At 38.7% G+C, this 15523-nt stretch overlaps 1 protein-coding gene and 1 long non-coding RNA gene across 7 annotated transcripts in view; one reads left to right on the plus strand and one right to left on the minus strand.

Moving 5' to 3' along the window:
* LOC138056681 (early endosome antigen 1-like) overlaps positions 1-15523 on the minus strand; it is a 60505-nt gene that overhangs the window by 31380 nt on the left and 13602 nt on the right. For all 5 annotated transcript variants that reach the window (XR_011133513.1, XR_011133511.1, XR_011133512.1 and 2 more), the window contains exons 14-35: positions 15228-15314; positions 14460-14542; positions 13590-13683; positions 12831-12884; positions 12658-12759; positions 11956-12084; positions 11234-11368; positions 10236-10364; positions 9697-9831; positions 9477-9575; positions 8850-8939; positions 8249-8308; positions 8015-8122; positions 7172-7219; positions 6981-7040; positions 5935-6003; positions 5541-5630; positions 5228-5311; positions 4703-4765; positions 2956-3064; positions 2749-2837; positions 2143-2195 (exon numbers count right to left, since the gene is read on the minus strand). Coding sequence is in view for 1 of the 5 variants with exons in the window: in XM_068902534.1 (XP_068758635.1) it covers positions 2143-2195; positions 2749-2837; positions 2956-3064; positions 4703-4765; positions 5228-5311; positions 5541-5630; positions 5935-6003; positions 6981-7040; positions 7172-7219; positions 8015-8122; positions 8249-8308; positions 8850-8939; positions 9477-9575; positions 9697-9831; positions 10236-10364; positions 11234-11368; positions 11956-12084; positions 12658-12759; positions 12831-12884; positions 13590-13683; positions 14460-14542; positions 15228-15314 (1970 nt within the window). In the remaining 4 variants the exon portion in view is untranslated. The remainder of the gene's footprint in view (positions 1-2142; positions 2196-2748; positions 2838-2955; positions 3065-4702; positions 4766-5227; positions 5312-5540; positions 5631-5934; positions 6004-6980; positions 7041-7171; positions 7220-8014; positions 8123-8248; positions 8309-8849; positions 8940-9476; positions 9576-9696; positions 9832-10235; positions 10365-11233; positions 11369-11955; positions 12085-12657; positions 12760-12830; positions 12885-13589; positions 13684-14459; positions 14543-15227; positions 15315-15523) is intronic.
* The window catches only part of LOC138056689 (uncharacterized), a 25623-nt gene continuing 11146 nt past the window's right edge, over positions 1047-15523 (plus strand). The window contains exon 1 of one of the 2 annotated variants that reach the window (XR_011133516.1): positions 1047-1117. This is a non-coding gene — a long non-coding RNA (uncharacterized lncRNA). Of the gene's footprint in view, positions 1118-7259; positions 7405-15523 lie in introns of those variants that run through there. The other variant, XR_011133515.1, reaches the window with a different exon arrangement.

Below are 15523 nucleotides of genomic sequence, written 5' to 3' on the forward strand. Positions count from 1 at the left end.
AATAATCGTAAAGTAAATATAAAATATTATTTTTAAAAAATTAAAAGATTAAAACTGAACTACAAATCTATCATCTTTATACAGTAATATTACAAAAAAAAAATGAATACACCAAATAAAACTAAACTTATGTGGCCCGGGTTCGACTCCCAGACTGGGCGTCATGTCACGGTGGGTTGAGCTTGTTGGTTCTCTACTCTGCACCGAGAGGTTTTTCTCCGGCTACTCCGGTTTCACCTCTCCTCAAATGATTTGTTGATTTCAGTTTGCAGTGTCCAATTAGTGTTCAATTACTGCTCCAGCGCTAGAAGACGAGACACTTAAAGTTCCTTTCTTTTTTACCCTTTTTATATCTTCAGCTATGATGAAGAAGGTGATAAATGTTCAACCAAATTAGATTCAATGAAAGCATGTATTTTCCTTCAATGGTGACTCAGAGATACTTGGAAAAAATCCAAGTGCTCCTTGGCACGAGTCAAACCTCCAACCTTCAAATGTTAGGATGTTCTCCTATAGGAGACTTGTGGGAACTACAATCCTGGACAAAATTTCTGGGGGCACCTTACACAAATGAGCACAAAAATCGCTTCAATTAAACATTTACCTTATTCAAAAACATAAAACAAACAGCGGCTACGAACATAATGATAAAACGCATTTTACTTTGCACTTGACGTTTCGTATGCTACAACATACATCTTCAGAAGTAACGGTATTTTAGAGTAACCTCTCAAGTGCCCCTCCCCAAGCAATTTTGAAACAAACTGCAGAATTTCACACTGTTTCCCGGATTCCAATCAACATTGAAAAGGGCGTTTGGGGGACTCTATGACAGATGGTCTTAACATATGTTCATTTCAAACCCTTTTAGCTCAAGTGTCTCAAGTCCAGGATTGTAGGCCATGAAACCACCGCAGGTTTACGTGAACCTTGTTTAATGGCTGTAAAGTATCGGCATCAATAATTAACTTTTCCTTATCGAACGTCACGCACGCATGTGCAAGTTACTGTATTACATTAGTTTTCCATGTGTATCGGCGGTCACATAGAGATCCACGCGTTTTGGGCACAGAGATTAGGACAGATTTCAGACCGCTTTTTAATAGTCAGGAAAGAGGTATGATTTACACTTCGTTGGTTTTATGTTCGTTTTTGAATGCTTTGCAGATAATAAGTTATATTTCGTAGTTTTTTTGTTTAGATATCATTGCTTTATCGCTATTTAGGCTTTCGCATAGAGCGCACTGTCGTACATTTGAAACCAGGCAGCTTACAGGCATGCTGCTAAAATATGGGTAGATTCTAGAATGCCCGTCAACTTAATTTGCACCTGCTATATTTGTAAATCCTTTCTTAAGTTTATTGATCCATTTCCGATCTCTGACTGTTTCTGATTTTACGTGCTTCAAGGGATATTAAAGAATTTCACCACTACCACTGGTATTGATTTTTTATTAAGGGAGAGCGTTGTTCCTTGGTGCTCAGTGCGACCTTTTCCGACCGTAGTAAGTCACCAAAGAAGAAAATAGAATGCCCCCTCTCTAAAGCAATTCAGTAATGTTCGGATACCGCGGTCGCAGTCCCGTAGTGAATTACGTGTTTGTAGGCAGTCCCGTGGTGTGACTAAGTGTTTGTGGAAAGTCCTGTCTCGTAGTGTGACTAAATCACTGAAACGAGCGCTTAGGATTAATCAGGAAACGCGTGCTATTTCGAAAAGAGCGTAGTTAACAGAACCGTAAAATGAAAGCTAGAACGAAGCAATGTTGTTGACGCCACATTTAAAGAACGAGGTATATAAATGCACAGTAATTTGTCATTTTTATTCTAGCGAAAACCATATGCAAAGCGGGTAATCACTGAAACGAGCGTGTCAGAGCGCGACGCAAGGCGATTTTGTGACAAAAGACCACGAAGCATTGCAACTGTAGGACTGCAGGACTGCGGTGTCAGTCATTGAATTTATAAATTCTATCTGGCACTGGGGAACTGCGGTGCCAGGTTTTTAAGTTGAAGGTAAGTGAGGGGGTATTCTAGAATCAAGCCGAGGAGCAATTTCAGAATACGCCCCCGCTAAAGCACCTCAGTAATGCTATACATCCCTCTGATACCTTAAGCTACATGTTCTAGCTTTTCTGTACGTACCTTAGTCCATTGAAAGCTTCTCTCTGATTCTCTAATTCTTGTTCAAGAGAACTCTATACCAAAGAACAAAAAAAAGGCAGCAGGGAAGGATCAATGAACCAAATTATAGAACAAAGCCATTGGGAAAAAATGTTGCACTCTAAGGGAGAAGAGCAATGGACTACGTTCACTAATTTAAAAAGGTTAGATTTCAGTCACATCAACACCACCAATACCACTACCACTACCACAACATCAGAGTCATGCTGAGCATCAAACACCTTGGCCATGTGAGAAATGCATAGATATACAGTCTGACAAATAAACAGCCTCCAATGAACAAAGTGAGGCAGCAACAGCTACGTTTTCTTGCACACTCCCTCAGAATGGCAACATACGAGCCATGTAGGAGATACAGCTGTATGCACTCTGCACTCCACCACATGGAAAAAGCACCCAGGCCGGCAGAAAACCAGCTATCTGACCTATGTGTACAGACTGCTGGAGGACTTGGAGGGTGATTTGCCTAGAGGCAATTGCTACTATGGCGGCCCATCGAAATTCCTGGATACGGCTTGTGGTCGATTGCAACGCAGCCGTCTGATGATAATGCTTGAAGAAACATACCTTTTCTTTCTTGTTTTTCTCTAACTGCTCTCGTTCGGCCTTCACTTCACTATCAAGATTAAAAACTTGTGTTTCTAATAAATTCTTTGCCTAAAAAGGACAGATAAAAGGGCTATTACCTATGGGAAATTTTCATTTCTTTACTTTAATCCTGATACTTCTAAGAGCTATAATTAGTTTTACAAAATGAAGATCTAAAAATACTTTCTTCATTAAGTTGTTCCACTGTCTGCCTCAGATTGCCTTCGGTTTCTTCTGCTTGTCTTTTAGAAAGAGCCAGTTCCTCTTCTCCGGCCGTGACCTGGCTTTCAAGGTCCTGAATATAAACAAAATAATTATGATCTCCTTTGATAAACTACTAATCCAACAAGCCCTATCATTATCATTGTTTGTTTGCTATTTATTTGTTCGAGCAGGTTGAAGTATTGACAGCTATACAGCTGATGCGCACCTGCTATACCCACCCACCCATACACTCATGAAGGACAACCACAACACCAGGAACTTCATCCCCTACACTTCTCGAATAGTGTGTGGTTTCTTTAAGGGAACTTATGAACATCAAAGATATGTGTGAGACGGGGCCTACAGTTTACAGTCCTTATTCAAGAAGACTTGAAAGTCTAACCATTTGCGGATGTTATTACAAAGGCAGCACTTTCTCCTCAGTTATTTAAAGCCCCGGGGTGTTGGTCCGGCCGGAGTCGAACTCACGACCTCCCGCATGGCAACCCTGTGCATGGTCCACCAGTGGCCGAAGAGCAGACGACTGTAAATAATAATTATTGTTTCAAACTTGCTAAGGCTTTGAACAGTGGACAAGATGTCATCCTCTAAGAAAATATTTTTGGGTTGATCCATTTCTGGACTAGACAGAAGAGGGATCCTGGTAGTCTCACCGATGATCATCTGCCATGCCAGGACTTATAATGTTTTTTTTCATTTGTAAACTATATGAACACTAATATAATGCTAAGGAGAAGCTTACTCTGCCATCTTTATCAACAGTGATAACTTATGGTGAAAGATCCTTGTTGAGAAAGCAGTTTGCAATTACTGGAAGGACTCTTCATTGGGTGCCAGATTTTCAGGTTTTTCACAATAAAATAAAATCATCCATCAAGAAAATTTTACAAACCTCCCATTTGTTTAGTGTGGAAATTAAGTTATGTGAAGATAAAAAACCAAAAGATAAGATGTCGAATAACAGCAATAATGCTGAGTAAACATGTTTCAACTACAGATACAACACACAATAAACTACAATGTGAACGTTTCACTGGTGCTAAGGTATTCATATCCTTGCACACATCCACACATCTCAAGAGTGTGTGTGTTGTCGGTCAAATCCGTTCTCAGGTTGAATCCGTTTTTACCAAGGTTAAATTGGTGATCCTCATTTGATTAAAGCAGCTATCAACCCCACAAAAATGACTGTAAACACCTTTACCTTCCCTCAAGCACTGTCTTACCCTTCTCAACACATCTTCATGTTTTAGATCATCCTATCAGTTTCTGTATTCATACACTTGTCAACATTACAACATGGCAAGGGATCAAAGAACTGTACTATGCATTTACCGGTTCTCGAACTCTGGCCCTCCAGATCTATAGTCCTGTGTCTTCACCACTACACTACAATGACGAACATGCTCAACACACCAGACTTCTCATTATTATTTATTTTCCTATCATAAGTCAATTGATATCCACGTATAATAACCAAAACTGATCCTAACCTGACCCTAATTTTTTCTCTAGGCTTAATTTAGGTTCCAAGAAAGTTTCTCCCATTCATCTGAGTACGTATTCAACCTACAGTAGGTAAAATGAAGATCACCAATTTAACTTGGGTAAAAGCGGATTCAACCTGAAAACGGATTTTACCAGCAACAGATGTTCCTCCAACCTCTGGGATTAGCCTTACAAACAAAGCCTATAACACTTTTTTCACCTTGATATCACCTTGAGCATCCTTAAGATCTTTCTCAAGACGACTTATGTTTTCTTGCTCCTCCTATCAACAGAAAACAGGAAACGTTCACCTTAGTTTAGAGGGATGCACATATACAGTGGGAGGCATGGTGGCCTCATGGTCAGTGTGCTTGACTCCGGATCGAGTGGTCCGGGTTCGGGTCCTGGCCGGGGACATTGTGTTGTGTTCTTGGGCAAGACACTTTACTCTCACAGTGCCTCTCTCCACCCAGGAGTATAAATGGGTGCCGGTGAATCTAATGCTGGGAGTAACCCTGCGATGGACTGGCATCCCATCCAGGGGGGAGTAGAAATACTCCTAGTCACTTCATGTTACAGAAACCGGAGATAAGCGCCCGAGTGATGGGCCCTCTAGGCTTGTAGCAGACTTTACCTTTACCTTACACACATATACATGTGAGAGGATACACTATTGTAAATGACGACATTCCAGAATTATCTTAGAGGTAACAGGTCAGACAAAGGGAGACAGAAATGTAGTTACCTTGGAAGCGACCTGAAGTTTACAAAGTTGTGCTTCATAGTTTTTACAACTCTCACATTGCTTTTTAAGTTCTTCCTCAAGAACCTGTGAAGAGACAACTCGATTATGTACCATACTAAAAGTGTTCTACAGGAAATAACACAGGAAGTACTGCCCAAAGTTTGAACCACATTGTACAAATAACATACACCACTGGTAATCACTTCTCAGGACAATGGAATGTCATTGAAGTGCTTTGATTGATTACTCTTCTGTTTCATGCAGACTCAAAAATCAGAATCTCAATGTAAAGGATCACTCAGTAGTTTCATACTTCAATTTTTCTTTGCATTTCATTCATTCTTCCATCCTTTTGTTCCAGTGAAGTTTTCATCACACCAGCAATCTTTTCCTGCTCCTCTATCTTTAAAATAGGTGCAAAAGAATTATCATTAGATGTACACTTTTGGAAATAAATGTTACAATTTCTCTAAAATATTGAAGGACCGCAGCCAGGGTGAAACATAGTTGAAACTGAAAAAACGATCTCTGGCTAAAATGATTGAAAACTACAAGCTTTCGACTGCCTGAACTGCAGTCTTCGACGGGTAAAATGAATGATAAGAAAGCGATGAGAAAATTTGAATAAAAAGCGTGACTTGAAAAATAATAAAAATGTAAATGGTTATGAATGTTTGTTAAAAAGAATGTTGTATTGCAACACCAACCTGTTCTTTAAGTTTTCCTTCCTTGCTGCTGTAACCTGTTTCCAAGGCGGTAATGCGTTCTTGGTGAGCCTGTTTGAAACAGATGACAAACTATTAACAATAAGATTATTTACCAGTGATAGATTAAATGCATCCACTTATTACTGGTTTCAAGGGTCAGATTTTAAAATAATAATATGCAGTCCAAGAACAACGTAAGCAATAATAAATGTCATGTATTGTTACAGTTAACAATACCAAAATGTACAATACATAAGAAAGATGTAACCAGTTATGAACTGGTCCAAATTCCTAATTGCTCTTGAGGAGATTTTACTGGTAGCAGCGGGTATGTTGTCGGTCAAATCCGTTCTCAGGTTGAATCCGTTTTTACCAAGGTTAAATTGGTGATCCTCATTTGATTAAAGCAGCTATCAACCCCACAAAAATGACTGTAAACACCTTTACCTTCCCTCAAGCACTGTCTTACCCTTCTCAACACATCTTTATGTTTTAGATCATCCTATTAGTTTTTGTATTCATACACTTGTCAACATTACAACATGGCAAGGGATCAAAGAACTGTACTATGCATTTACCAGTTCTCGAACTCTGGCCCTCCAGATCTATAGTCCTGTGTCTTCACCACTACACTACAACGACGAACATGCTCAACACACCAGACTTCTCATCATTATTTAGTTTCCTATAATAAGTCAATTGATATCCACGTATAATAACCAAAACTGATCCTAACCTGACCCTAATTTTTTCTCTAGGCTTAATTTCGGTTCCAAGAAAGTTTCTTCCATTCATCTGAGTATGTATTCAACCTACAGTAGGTAAAATGAAGATCACCAATTCAACTCGGGTAAAAGCGGATTCAACCTGAAAACAGATTTTACCAGCAACAGGTACACTTCACTTAAGGAAACTTTAACCTTTCTGTCAGAATCAACGAAAAAGTCTTAAAATTCACCCTATCCAAAGATGACGTTTTTACCATTTAGATGTTTCTTTTTACTAACACTGTTCTTATGATGGAAAGGGAGAGTAAAATTCCTGACCTGTCCAAGTTCCTGCATAGCTTCCTCCAAGGAAGATTTCTCCTTTTCAAGCTTCTGGATCTGAGGAATTATAAAGATCACCTTGAAATGATGCATTCTACATAAAACAGTGCAAAAAAAAACAGTGCTGAATAACAAGCTGAAAATATAAAGTCAAAAACAAATTGCCACAAGCAAAAAACAAAGTGAACCTTCTCTTGTAGTAGCTGTTGCTCTTGGACTTGTTTGCTACACAATTCCTGCAAAAAATAATAGGACTTAAATTAATTAGAAAATTAACAGACTTCAAGACTGGAAACTCTAAAAGCAATACCTTCAGAGGGCCACGTGAAGCTGAGAACCTCCTCAAACCCCCAAGATACATCTTTCAACCACTCAAAAAATGTACAAGTGTGCATGATTGTGACCCATAATTCTCACAGAGGTATGTGAGTTATTTCAGGGAAGTGGTATATAAGTGATTTATTTCAACTACGAGTACGAGTTTTCCGTTCTGAGCAAGTGCACTTCGAAAAATATTGGACGAAAAACCTTATGCACATGCTTAGTACAGAAAAATCTAAATAGTAGTGGCCCTCGTCCCCCAATCTAAAGGTCCCGGGGAGTCCTGGGGAGTTAAGGTGGTTTAGCGGTTATCAACCGTGCACTCCCACCTCTGTGACCCAGGTTCAATCCTGGCCTCGGGTCGTATGTGGGCTGAGTTTCAGTCGATCAATCTGACTCTGAGGGTTTTTCTCGGGGTACTCCAGTTTTTCTCCTTCATCAAAATCGACTCTCAGTCAATTACATCCGGCTGCGGGCGGATACCCTTGATAGGGATAACCTCTGGTATCCTTCCCTTTCATTGAATTAAATGAATAAAGTTGGTATTATTATTATTATTATTGTCCCTATTATTGAACCCCTGGGTACCTGAAAGGCAGTCCATCATATTTTCACTCGTTAACACTGACTGGGTAGAAACTGAATAAAATGACTTTTCAATTGAGAGTGAATAGCCATCATCCAGTGTAGAAAACTGCAGAAAAGATTACCTCTTTATCAGTTAATTTTTCTTTGATATTCTTCAGTGTATCCATTAACTCTGATATCTGGTTTTTGTAAGAGCTCTCTAACTCAGACATCTTTGACTCCAAAACTTGCTAAACACAAAAAGAAAAGGAATTTACATGTATCAATCCCTCTAGATCCACGTATTTAAGACATCAAAGTCGCAAGAAAAATAGTTCATCAGCATGCAAAAAAGGGGAATTCATATAAGCACTAACCTTTTGCTGTTGGTGTTGCTCTAAAGCATTTGCTAACTGGTCAGTCTTTTCTTTCAATGACTATAAAAGGATTTAACATCCCATGCAAAGTAAGTAGTACTTTTGCAGTAAGTGATACAGTACAGCCCAAAAATAATGCACGCACAAGAACTTCTTTTTGCGTCCGCAAGCCAGGCAACTTCTTGCGGCTAATTGCGGGTCAGTTGCTCTTGAGTCCTGAAAACACAAGAACTTCTTTGCAGTTGCATGCTTAAAGCGCAAGAACTTCTTTGCCGTAACACTTTGCGGAATTCGCGGAAACGCAAAGTGAAATGAGAGACACAGGCGAGTTGCAGCTAAAAATATAATTGTTAAGAATAACTTTAACCCTTAACCCTAACTAAGCCGATATATACAGTGCAGCTCAAAGATAAGCCAACTTCGCATACACTGTATGAAGTAATCTTATTCAAAACAGGGTCCATCTAAAAAGAAAACTCTGACAGTAGAGGTAAATTTCCACAAGGAACAGTTGAAGTTGTCTACTGAACAATACAAGTTCAAGTAAATAAAATGAAAAGTGAAACACATACATCTATTATCGAGTAGAAAATATACTTACTAATTTAACAGCTGCCAATTGTTCTTTTAGTGATATAATCTCTTTGCCTGCTTCTTGGGTAGCTGATTCCTGGTTAGCCAATAATTTTTCCTGGTTACAAACAAAAAAGGAACAAAATAAATTATATTCCTTCTCAGTTCTTTGCTTTAAAAGGACTAAACAATAATTAATTACTCCTCTTAAAGTTACATCTGGGGTAAATAGTATGAAGCAAAGTTATTGACAATAAATTTGACATTTACTTGTGAAAATACATTGTTCGTGGTTAGTCTTATGAAGCTCGTTTCATCTCGACCAAGGGACTCATCAGAGACCTTTCTGCTTGGCAAACTTGTTGGGCATCATGCCCCAAAGTTACTGAACTCATTAAATGTAAAGGCATTAGATTTGTTGAAAACTCATGACCCTGATTCGAAAAACTCAGTCCAGCCTATCACATTCAAAGGGGGAGAGAAACAAATGTTCACTGAACACTATTGTAGAACACATGCAAAAGGCAAACCAGAGAACAATACACGGAACTCATACATGTATGATATTCTACATGTTTCTTCAGGTCTCTCCAGAATAATGACCAGATACAAAACACAAAAAGCTTGCCCATGACAGAAACAATAGGTGACTCACCTTCTCCTCCAACAATGTACTGGTAGAAGTCAGGTTCAACAGAAGTCGTTCCTTCTCTGTTTCCAATGATTTAACTTGCATAGACAATTTTTCTTTTGCCTACAAATTGATGAATAATGTTTCTTTAAAAAGTAAAAAGTAAAAATATTTTCTGTTTTAGAGTCATCACAGAGACAAAAGAGTGTGTCCACAACTTCAGTGAGTTTATACAGTCATGTACCTGTTGCATTTCCACTTGTAACGACAGGGATTCCTTTTCCTTCTTGTCTAAAGCTTTCTGTGCATCTTCTATCTGTTTTTCAAGTGTCATTTTCTCAGAGGATTTTTCTTGTTGCAGCAAAGTCATCACTTCAACCTACACGAATGACAAACTTCTGTTAGTTACATATACAACTATACTATTACATGTATAAGCTATTGACCCCTGGGAGTGAGACTTCACAGATTTCACTCTGTCGCAAGACAATTTTACTCGTCAACTGGGGGCATTCTATGGAGTTTGAGGTGTTAATGGGTTAGAGGTGTAATGTGCCTGCAAGAAAAATGATAGTCAAGACCAGTTGCTTGGCAATGGGTGAAAAGACAGCTGAAAATCAGAGTCCAAGGCAGGATTCACAACTATGACCTCTGTAACATCAGTGGGATGCTCTACCCATTGAGCTACATGTACAAGAACTCCTGTGATACTCCTTCCCACAGGTGCCTTACACCTGTCTGGAAAGTCAAAATAATGTTATGTGTGGTTAAAAAATTACACACCTTTCCTTTTATTTCCCCTTCCAATTGTGCACATCTCTTTGCTTGGGTTTCGATTTCCATCTCTGATGCCTTTATCTGAAGTTCGAGATTAGACTGCTTTTCCCTGAAGCCATCATTATCGTCTTTGAGCTTAAAAAGGGTAAAATGTATTCACCAGAAACAGTTACTAATTAAAACCTTTCCAGCATCCAGTTTGTTGTTAAAACAGTAAAAGTGAAGAACAGTTCCCAAAAGATACAGTTGGCCAACAGTCAGCCGACTGTTGGTCGTCTGTTGGCCAACTGTTGGTTGTTTGTCGGCTGACAGTTGGCTGACAGTTTTCGTTATGTTGCAGACTGAAGTGTCAGCCGACAGTCGGCCGTCTGTTGGTAACCTGTCAGTGACCTGTCAGCAATCTGTCGGTAAGTCGTGTTCTGTAATGATCGCAAACACTTACTTATTTTATCGCTTCAACGACTACGTTGAAAGGGAAAAATAGGGCAAAACCCCACAGTAGAGAGTTTACCCAGTACTTCAAATTAAGTGCCCCACTTACACACAACCTCTCCTACAGTACTTATCTACCAGTATGTAAAGGATTGGGTTTAGGGCAAACTTTGATAGCCCTTATCTGCAGAACAGTGATTTATCTAGTGGATAACACTATCCATCTCTTGAACAACCAAGGCCAAGAATTTTGCGCATGAAGACAATGAATGAGATGCACACCGATTTTGATAAAAATCAGTCCAACTCATTTAGGTTAGGGTCATTTTAACTGTTTATGCTTACTTAAGGAGTAATGCTAGATGGCCACATTAATGTTGATGTGCATCCCTAATTAGCTATACATTCCTGAGCAATCTATAATCTATACTATTACCCACTTTTAACAGACAGTATAGCCGACTCGACTTTGTGGCATGCTTTAAGTCAAAAGATATGATAACCTCATATCCCATAGCCCTCAAATTTAGGTAGTGCTCGAAGAGGTACTACCATGTATATTATATATTTACCTTTGCATTTTGTTGCTGAATAGCACTCAGCTCTTGAAGCTTTTCCTGTAAAGTCTCCTGTGAAACTCGTACTTGCTCATCCAACACAGATTTTTCAGCAGCCTTGGCAGCTTCAAGGGCAACAAGACTTTCATTCTGCGATTAGAATGTCAAAGAAAAACAATATTAACATATTTGTAATGTCTGGACAAGAAAGTACAAAGTGGTTTAATAAATAATTAGCAATACAATACACTAGGCATTTACATAAACTGACTTAATTGTTCTCCCACGAGACCAATGACTCAAAGCATAAAATTATATGATATTACAACAAATAGTAGACGACATATATAATGGCACAGAAGTCATGCAGCAGTTACAATCTTGTAGAAATTACAGTACCAGTAAGAAAGAATAAGCAATCACAATGTCCCAAGAGCTGTTTCAGCACATAAAATATGTTGAAGTAGTGGATTTTGCCAATTGAAGTGAACAATTTTCGACACTTATCAAAATCAGAGTGAATCCAATAGGGTGTATTTCTAGACATATCTCTCAGAAATTACTTAATTTTGGTAATGGTAACAAATCCAATCCCACCAACAAATCGGCCGACACATCACCATCCCCCCACTACCATACCCCTATTTTTATTCCATAAGATGCTTTCAAGAGGTTACATCACTACTCCAAAGGGTATTAAAAACTGCTGTTGTGACATAAAATATCCTCCAACTTACTTTCTCCTTGAGTTCCTTTTTTAACTCTTCTAATTGTTGTGAAGAACTGCTACAAAGCGATGTAAGATCCCTGACGGAATTTTCCAGTTTAACAGAATGGTCTTTTGCTCTGGCCAACTCTTCTTCAACCTGTGTGGTGTATCAATATAAAATGAGGCAATTAGTTGCAACACCTGTGTGTAACAGCAATACTCAAAGACTTTAACAGGAGTTAAATAAACAAAGAAGATAAATAGGTAATCAATGCCTCACATTACATATCGACCAAGCCATTCATTTTCCTTATTTAATTTCGGAAGTTCCTTTACCTTTACCCTCTTTCCATCAGTGCTCCGTTTTAAGGGTATTTAAAGCTACCTGAAGCTAGACAGAATGGAAAGAAGTCGAAGCAAGGATGTGGGTCACTAGGGATTGAATTCAGGACCTCTTGCACAGATGGCTGCACACTAACCAACAGTGCAATCCTTACTCTCCTAACAAAATGATTTTAAACCAACCAAAGATGCTTAGATGTAGCTTGTCCAATCAATTTGTTAATGGGTCCTCAATCGCCCAGAATGTTATCTCACTTACAGGATACTACATGTAGTTTATTCTGAGAACCTTCCTTTTTCACCTCTTGTTCTAAAGTCTATGTGAATAGTCAGTCACAAACGATTAGTGTTTGACCCTTTGCCATTTTCCCTCTGCTAACCACCAGACCTTATTCTGCTCCTTGTACATTTCTTCAATCTTCGTTGAATGTTCCTGTGCTTGAGTTTGAAGTGACGTTTCCACTTGCCCCAGCCGCACTTGGCAGCTCTCCTATAATTTGAAGATAAGAGATCAGTTTCTACTTCTTTCACATCCATAATTCTAGAATTACATCTGTTTACCTTTTCTAGCTTTAGTTGATTAATAACAGTTTCAGTTCCACCACCAGCTTCAATCTTAAAATGAAGAAAAAATATATATAGATAATGTCAAACACCATTTTGGGATATCTTGCAAGTTATTAAACAAATTATTAATGTTTTTCAACAACTCAGAAAATTATAGTGTGATCCTTTGGTTAGTGTGCTTGACTCCAGATCAAGTGGTCCGTGGTCGGGTCCTGGCCGGGGACATTGTGTTGTGTTCTTGGGCAAGACACTTCACTCTCATGGTGCCTCTCTCCACCCAGGACCCGGTTGTTCAAAAGCCGATTAACGCTAATCCTAGATTTAAAATTAAGCAAGGAGTTTATTTCTCTACTCCCAAATGCTGTTCAACACTGATATTCAACAAAACTTTAAAATAGAAGAAGTCAATCTTGAAAAACAAAAATAAGCAAAAGAAACTTTCACCAAAAAGTTGAAAACATGAAACAAAAGTTTACCCTAATCCTGGATTAAGTTAATCGGCTTTCGAACAACCGAGTCCAGGTGTATAAATGGGTAGCAGCGAATCTAATGCTGGGGGTAACACTGCGATGGACTGGAATCCCATCCAGAGGGGAGTAGAAATACTAGTCGCTTCATGCTACAGAAACCGGAGATATGTGCCGGCCTGATGGGCTTTCTAGGCTCGTAGCAGACTTTTTTTTTAGTTTTTGAGTACTTAGTCAAGGATACAATATAACTAGTATAATAAGTTACAAAGTGTGTGCCTTGAACCTTTGCAATAAGATCTGTTCGTTCCTCTTCAAATCTGGCAACATCTTCCTTCTTTTGTTGGAGATTACTTTCAAGATCTTTAACCAATGATTCTCTGTTCAACACAATAATAGAGGTAAAAACAATTAAAAATAGCGGTGACTGTATTGTGGTAATAATTATTAATTGGACCTAGTCATAACACAGAAGAAACTTAATCAGTAAACATATTAGGATCGATTGACCAGCCGTTTTGAGCGCCCACGTTCCTCTGCGCACATCAAGGCTGGATCACTGTTCCAGCCTATCGTATTTTCCACCAATCAGAAAGTCGCCTGCCTGCCAAGTACAAAATACAATTGGCTGAATACAAAATATAATTGCGACAGGTGCTACGTCATGGACAAACGACGCAGACCACACTCCCAAAACCGCTGGAGATTGAGCCTATAAACATCTAGCAAAACAACATTCACAAAGTCATCATCAGGAACTCCTTTGTAACCTTCATGGACGTGTCACGATACCACTGAAAAGGAAACGAATGGAAGAACCAAGGAAAATAACCACTATGTGTATTTCTTTTCATTCCAGTCAGATGCACAATCTGCATAATTAGTTTTTCCATTCATTTACATGACAAAGGTGTCTAATAACTCCAAAATGTTACAGTTTTGAAGACTTTACAGTTTTGAAGAGTTTTGCAAAAATAAAGTTTCATAGTTCAAAAAAAGAATTTATATTAGACATGAACACATCTCCATTTAAATGTGTTCCTCTCCATTTAAATTTGTACTTTTTTGAGCCCTTGTTTTTCATGGTATATTCTGCTTGTTATCCAATAAGAAGGCCTTATTTTAATGATAATTTATCTCTTGGCCACACTCTAACCTATTTTGAGATTGCCTCTGTTCCTCTTCTAACTGGTTTTGCAAGCTTCGCACTTGTTGATTAGAATTTTCCCTGAGTGTGACCTGTAAAATAATAAAAATTTAAAAACCTTGAATTTTTCATATTTAGGGTGAATTCACTTCAGAGAAGAACCCCTCTCTAGTCAGTGCTTCCTGACATGTTGGTCTCAATCCCACCTCTGCTAAGTACCTGTAGATGTAGGTCTTTACTGGCTGATGAGGTTATCCCTCTAGGGTATCCCTCTAGCACCTTTTCGACTGTCTTATTCACCCCATCCTGTGTTAAAAGAACTTGAAGCAGACTATTTATCCCATCGGTTGACAACCTGAACCACGGCATAGAGCCTATTAAGCTATCCCTGGAGGGACTTTTAGTCTATGACAAGTTCAACTGCAGCATTTTGTTGGTTTTCTGTTATGTAATGTTCCTCAGTAAATGCTTTATTTTTGTGACTGAAAGAATATGCATGTTGGTGAAAACAGTTGATTGTGGGCCAATATTTCACCAACAGGTCACCCTGGTTTACAAAAATTAATCCTCTTATTGGGGTTGCTCTTGTTAACCAAATCTTGGTATAACTCTTGAGCCATCACTTTTGGCAAGTGATTTTGTAACAGGACTGCCTTAAATACTGGTCATCCACACCCACCTTGGCAACCTTACCCCCCCCCCCCCCCCCACCCTTTCCACCACCAAAAAAAGAAAAAACACACAAGACTATTCTTTATTTTTTCCCATTGTACAAACCTCAGAATCTAGCTTGCTTTTTGTTTCTTCAAGTTGCTTTTGCAGATATTCAATAAAAGTTTCCTTTTCTTTAAGGACCACATTAACCTGAAAGAAAAATGCAGAGTGGCAGGATTCTTTAACATTTGTAACACAATATTACAGCAATGGCTATATTTAAAGAAAGGATATATTTATAAAAATCTCTGTTGCTATTACTGGGGTAAACCTACAGAGATGTACCATTAAGTACAGTACTCAATTTATCCAGGAGGCCTTCCTCTATGAGAGCCCCTCTTGCAAGATCTGCCCACTGA

Source organism: Montipora capricornis, chromosome 7 (genome assembly GCF_036669925.1).
Source record: "Montipora capricornis isolate CH-2021 chromosome 7, ASM3666992v2, whole genome shotgun sequence".
NCBI lineage: Eukaryota > Metazoa > Cnidaria > Anthozoa > Scleractinia > Acroporidae > Montipora > Montipora capricornis.